The sequence below is a fragment of the Cynocephalus volans genome, chromosome 1 (assembly GCF_027409185.1).
Source record: "Cynocephalus volans isolate mCynVol1 chromosome 1, mCynVol1.pri, whole genome shotgun sequence".
NCBI classification, from domain to species: Eukaryota; Metazoa; Chordata; class Mammalia; order Dermoptera; family Cynocephalidae; genus Cynocephalus; species Cynocephalus volans.
The window spans coordinates 118,040,859-118,047,602 of NC_084460.1; the positions used below are offsets into that span (position 1 = coordinate 118,040,859).

General features: G+C 40.5%; 1 protein-coding gene across 1 annotated transcript in view; it reads right to left on the minus strand.

Moving 5' to 3' along the window:
- ACAP2 (ArfGAP with coiled-coil, ankyrin repeat and PH domains 2) overlaps positions 1 to 6,434 on the minus strand; it is a 125,827-nt gene extending 119,393 nt beyond the window's left edge. The window contains exon 1 of the mRNA XM_063099010.1: positions 6,195 to 6,434. Coding sequence (XP_062955080.1) covers positions 6,195 to 6,247 — 53 coding nt within the window. The 5' untranslated portion in view covers positions 6,248 to 6,434. The remainder of the gene's footprint in view (positions 1 to 6,194) is intronic.
- Positions 6,435 to 6,744: the final 310 nt, after the last annotated feature.

Here is a 6,744-nt window from a genome sequence, read left to right on the forward strand (position 1 = left end):
GTGTCTTTTGTGTCTGGCTTATTTCATTTAGCATAATATTTTCAAGGTTCACCCATATTATAACATGCATCAGTACTTCATTCCTTTTTAAAACTGAATAATATTCCATTGTATGAATATTCCACATTTTATTTATCCATTCATCCATTCATGGACATTTGGACTGTCTTACTTTTCGGCTATGAATAATGCTCTTACAAACATTCATGAACAAAGTTCTGTGTGTACATACATTTTTCAATTCTCTTGCATACATACCTAGGAGTAGAACTCCTAGGACATATAGTAACTGCATGTTTAACTTTTTAGGAACTTTCAAAGTGTTTTCCAAAATGGCTGCACCATTTTACGTTCCCACAAGCAATGTATGAGGGTTCCAATAGCTCCACACTCTTGACAACACTGGTTGTCTGTCTTTTCCAGTATAGCCCTCCTAGCATGTAGAATGAGTAGTATCTCATCGTGGTTTTATTTGCATTGCTGACTAATAATGTTAAGATTATTTTCATGTGCTTACTGACCACTTGCACACGTTCTTTGGAGAAATATTTACTCAAATTCTTAGCCCATTTTTTAACTGGATTACTGCCCTTTTATCAAGCTGTAGCGTTCTTTATACTCTCTGGATATAGACCCCTTGCTGGATATGATTTGCAAATATTTTCTTCCATTTTGTGGGTTGTCTTTTCATGTTCTTGATGTGCCCTTTGAAGAACTGAAGTTTTTCATTTTAATAAAATTTAATTTATCTTTTCTTTGGTTGCTTATACTTCTAGGCATCGTATGTAAGAACCCATTGCCTAATTCAAGATCACATCAAGATTTCATCCTACGTTTTCTTCTAAGAGTTTATAATTTAAGTCTTACATTAAGACCTGCGATCCATTTTGAATTAATTTTTGCCTAGTCCAACTTCATACTTTTGTATGTGGATATACAATTGCCCTAGTACCAATTGTTGAAAAGAGTATTCTTTCCCCCACTGAATTGTTCAGGAACCTCTGTCAAAAACTGGTTCACCATAAATGTAAGGATTTGTTTCTGGATTCTCAATTCTATTTCACTGGTCTGTATGTCTATCCTTATGCCAGTACCACACTATCTTCATTACAATCACTTTGTAGTAAGTTTTGAAATTGGAAAGTGAATCCTCCTACTTTGTTCTTTTTCAAGATTGTTTTGGCTATTCTGAGTTACTTACATTTCCATATGAATTTTACGATCAAATTTCTTCAAAAAAACAAGCTGGAATTTTGATCAGGACTGTGTTAATTTTGTGCATCAATTTGATGAGTATTGCTGTCCTGACAATATTAAGCCTTCTGATCCATGAATATGGAATGTCTTTCCATTTATTTAAGTCTTTGATTTCTTTCAATGGTGTTATGCAGTTTTCAGTCTACAGTCTTGTACTTCCTTGGTCAGAGAACATTTTGTATGATTTCAACCCTTTTAAATTTATTGAGGCTTGTTTAATGGCCTAACATATAGCCTATGCTGGAGAATGTTTCATGTATACAAAAAGAAGGTGAATTCTGATGTTGTTGTGTGAAGTGTTGTATAAATAACTACTAAGTTTTGTTGGGTTATAGTGTTGTTCACATCTTCTATTTCCTTACTGATCTTTGCCTAGTTGTTCTACCCATTATTGGATATAGAGTATGTATTTCTCCAACTATAATTGTTCAATTGTCTATTTCTGCCTTCATCAGTTTTTGTTTCATGTATCTTAGGGCTCTACTAAGTGCATATATAATTATTATGTCTTCCTTTTAGATTGACTCACAATATTTTTTTCTAGTAATTTTTGTCTTCAAATCTATTTTTCCTAGAATTAGCATAGTCATTTCAGATCTTTTGGGTACTGTTTGCATGGTTTATTTTTTTACTTTCAACTCATTTGTGTCTTTGAATCTAAAGTATGTCTCTTTGGCCGGCCCATGGCTCACTCGGGAGAGTGTGGTGCTGATAACACCAAGGCCATGGGTTCAGATCCCATATAGGGATGGCCGGTTAGCTCACTGGGTGAGCATGGTGCTGACAACACCAAGTCAAGGGTTAAGATCCCCTTACCGGTTATCTTTTAAAAAAATAAATAAATAAAAATAAAGTATGTCCCTTGTAAATAGCCTATAGTTGGATCATCTTTGAAATCTTACATAATAATAGGGCCAGCCCATGGCTCACTTGGGATAGTGTGGTGCTGATAACACCAAGGCCATGGGTTCGGATCCTATATAGGGATGGCCAGTTCACTCACTGGCTGAGTGTGGTGCTGACAACACCAAGCCAAGGGTTAAGATCCCCTTACCGGTCATCTTTTAAAAAAAAAAAAAGAAGAAGAAGAAATTTTACATAATAAAAAGTCTTTAAATAAATAAGGCTGTCTTCTGAAACTGAACAAACTACTGCAAAGACTAAAATATTCAAGAATAGCAAATAAATTCTTTTAAAATATTAAGGGGAAATTTGTTCCACCAGATATCACAAAAAGGTGTGTGTGTGTGTGTGTGTGTGTGTGTGTGTGTGTGTGTGTGTGTGTATAAATCAATAGGGAAAGGATGGATTAATCAAAGGTGTTAGGACAAGTGGTTTCCATTATGAAGGAAATAAAATTAGATGATTGCTTATACTCAAAACTAAACCCCAGCTGTATAACATAAAACCAAAAATTACTATTAAATGATAGAAAAATATCATATACTAATGCAATGGAGAAGACATTTTTAGGTAATAAAAAAAAAAAATCAGTTTTTAAATTTCTGTATGAGGGGCGACCAGTTAGCTCAGTTGGTTAGAATGTGGTGCTGATAACACCATGGTCCAGGGCTCAATCACTGTCCCAGCCAACCGTCCACCTTATTTTTAATATATAAGGTTCCAGTAGTTAAAAGTTTATCTGTTCTGAACATGGAAGGTAAAGAAAGTGACAAAGCAGCCAGAAGTGGCACCACCTTGATGGCAAAACATAACCAAAGTGTATACAGTCACTTTTTATTCCAATGTCTTTCACTCATTAAAAGCTTTCACCCTAAAACATCTTTCTTTGAAGATTCTATTCTAAGTTACAGAACAAGGATTATGCCTGAAATAGAATCCATATAAAGTTAAAACCTTCAGGATGGTGCACAACAGACACTGGTTTTTTTTTGTTTGTTTGTTTGTTTTTTTAAGTATCAAATACTTTAAGTTTGAAAGCATACTAAGGCCAATATTTTTATATTTGAACACCACTCAGGGCAAAAATTGTTCACAATTCAGAAAGATTAAAGTCAATTTTTTTTTTATTTCAGGCAAAATATTCACTTCCAGAATATGTTTAAATAAAGGAAAAGCACAACTTTTATTAAAATTTTACAAAATTTTAAAGAGCAACTACATATAACTATAAACAATTTAGGACCCAAACAAATTCAAACTTCAACAAATTTAGGTCAAAATGTAAAACTTCCAGTCAAAAAAAAAAAAAATACACTTAGACACATTTACATTCTTGTAGATTTTTAAATGTACAAGATTTGACCTTTAGGCTGATTTTAGACTGGTGTTTAAAACACTAAAAAGAGAACCCAAAATTACACAATGAATTGTGCCTTCCAATCTGAAAATATAAAACAAAAAAATGTTCATTGGAATGTAAAAGTAACCACTGGCTTTATTCAAATTACTAAAGACAATGTTGCAACTGCAACATCCTTCTCTCCCTATTTCAGCCAGCCCCCTCCTATTTTCCTCATCCATTTAGTAAACGGCAAATGAATGTTAAAGCTCGAACAGTAGTGAAATTTTTCTTCAGCAAGATCTGCCTTTTGTATTAATTCTACAGCACCCAAAGCAGTTATGTGAATAAGCCAGACTCATTTGCCATAGATTCATTTGTCAAGAAAAATAAAAATAGCAATTAGTTTAAAGACAGCACAGTAGATAAGGACACTACAAGTGCAACTAGCTGCATAGCTATCAAAAAACAAGCCCAACCCTCACAAATTTCCTATTTTGATGAGTTTCAATATATCACTCATAACACGCACAAATACTCTTAAAAGTCTTATACATACAGCATGTGAATAAAGACTTCTGAAATACTTTTTTCAAATGCTATCCAAATCTACATAGTAATAAGGTTATAGAAAAACTATAAAAATTAGGAATGTGAAAAATGAGACTTCTGTTTCTTGGCATTCTTCCCTCTATTGCAAATCTAATCTAGTCCCAAAAGTGTATGCAAGATGTTGAAGTTCTTGAAATCTTGGTATCTCTTCCCAATTTGCCCCTGATAATAACTGGAATACTGGACACAACTCTTGAAAAATCTCTATTATCTTAAGTTGAATGGAATAAATATTACATTCAGGTTTAACGAAAGTCCACTATAATATTCCATACAACTTAATCAGTATCTTTCCCTCTTATTTTATATTCAATGATTTCTTTATGTCAAAAACAAAGACATCATGTGGTTTGTGAGCAACACCAGTGGCTAGAAGTATTTCCAAATCACTTCTCAACTTTTTTTTTAAATCAAATTTAAAATGTGCGACAAAGGGAACACAAAGCTACATTCTCTAAGAGAAAAATGCTATGATTACTTTATTTAAAAATAAAAAACTGAATCATATTAATAAAAAGTTCACAAGAAGCAGGACTTTCTAAGGTACACTTTAAAAATTACTTCATTTGTCACACGGTCCTGGAAACTAACCTGTAAGGCTGTCCTACACAATCTCTTCGTGTCTCCTGAGTCCTTCAATTCATTCAGAACATAAAAGTTTCAAAAACTTGTAGCAACAACAGCAATCACAACAGGTGCAGTTTTTAAACAATAGCTCTAAGCACCAAATGAAATTAACACCCCTCCAAAAATGAAAGGTCAAAGACAAAAAGTGTTTTTAAGTTTTCTCTAAAAGTAGTTAAGTTCCTTAATTTTACAATTATTTTCCTTTCTTTTGATGAAAGGAGAATGGGAAATCAAACTAACAGTGACAAAGATGAGAACAGTCAGTTGCCAGGCAGAGGATGCAAGAACTTACAATCCAGTCTTGGCAGAGAGATCACCCGGCACATACACAGTAATTTTCAGAGGAACCTTTCAAGAAATGTCACTGTCTAACGTTAAGTTTTAAGGCCTTATACTTTTACGGCCTAAAGCCATCCCTGTAAATACACTGTAAAATACAATCTAGAAAAAATCCATCCTCCCGAACAATCCGAGAGTTTCCTACACGCTGGAAAAGGAAAGAGCACGTACTCTGGACACCCTCAGGCCTGCCGCCTCTCACATGGAAGGAAGGGCAGCCCATGTGAATAGGAGTGCCACCACGTCAGTTTAAGTGACAGATCCACTGGGAGCATCTGACTGTGATCCGGGGCCCTCCGGGGCTGAGGCAGCTGGAAGAGGAACATAAGTGCAATCTTCAGGGCCCTCCTACTTCCGTTCTCAAAAGAGAAATGCACTCTTTCTCCTCCTCCTCACCCCTCAGCCCAGAACCACCCGACAGCCGTGCCCCTTTAAAGAACTTAAGTGGAAAGAAAAGCAGATAGTCACGTACTACGCTCGATGGAATGCGGTTGGTCAAAGCACCCCCACCCCGACTCCCGTACAAATCAACCGCCAGCGCCTTCCTGAGAGTCCCTGTGGCAGAGGACACAAGAAGCACAAGTCGACGTCCCAATTCGCCCCCTATTCTTTCCTCCTCTGGGTAAGGGGAGCGGAAAAGCGCAAAGAGGAACTAAGAGAACTGCAAAAGGATGCCCTGAAAGCTCCTTCAAAGAGGGGGGTGGGGAGGGGGTGGAAACCGAGAAGGAGCGGAAGGAAGGGGAAAGGAAGAGAAGCAAGAAGAGGAAGGGGCGAGAGAGCGCGCCCGCAAAGGGGACGAACTTCGGGAACGCGGCTGCACCCTACTACCTCCTGGTGGGAACGGGAGCGCCCGGCCTGCGGGCCGCTCCGCCCCGGGCAAAGGGCGAGGAAAAGGGGGTGAGGAGGCGACGTCCACCTCCGGCCGTGCCCCTCGGGAAGGGTCGGTCAGGGGCTGCAGTGCCCTCGCCGGGTCGGAAGCGGCGGCAAGGGCCGCTCGCCCCGTCTGAAGGCGCGAACTGCGGGGCCCTCCCTCCGTTTCGCCCGGGCGGCTCTCACGCCCCCACCCCCAGGAGAGGCAGCTCGGGGGTGACGCCGGCCTGGCGGCCGTGCAGGTTACCTGAAGCGGGGCGAGTCCTTCAGACACTCCTCGAAATCCACAGTCATCTTCATCCTGCCTCTGCCTCGCCTGGCAGAGCCGAGGGGGCCGCGGAAGCTGCGACGCTGGGGACCCAGACGGCTACAGCGGGCGCACGGCCGCGACTAGCGCTGCGCGGAGCTGCGGAGGGTGTCTCGCCCGCTGGTCATAGCAGCCTCGAAGACAGAGACGGCTGGTCAGGCCCCAGCCCAGCCCCTCTTCCTCCCGCCCCCCGCAGAGCGCAAGCTTCAGGGAAACGACCGAGGAGTGACAACCGCGGCCAGCCAGCCACGAAATCGGCGGTCGATGGGCGGAGCTTCCTGCAGTACCGCCCACGGACGCTCGGGCAACGCGCCTGAGCGACGGCAGCTCTAGCCAATGAGCATCGCGAGCAGGGCATCTCCAAGGGCCAACCGGGCTGCGCGGGCGTCGTTAGGCGAGACGCACCGGTTGCTGGGAGGCCGGCTTCTGAGGCTCCTTGGGAAGGAAGCCACGTGATTGCGCGCGTGGTTCCCTCCCAGCCTCCGCCTCT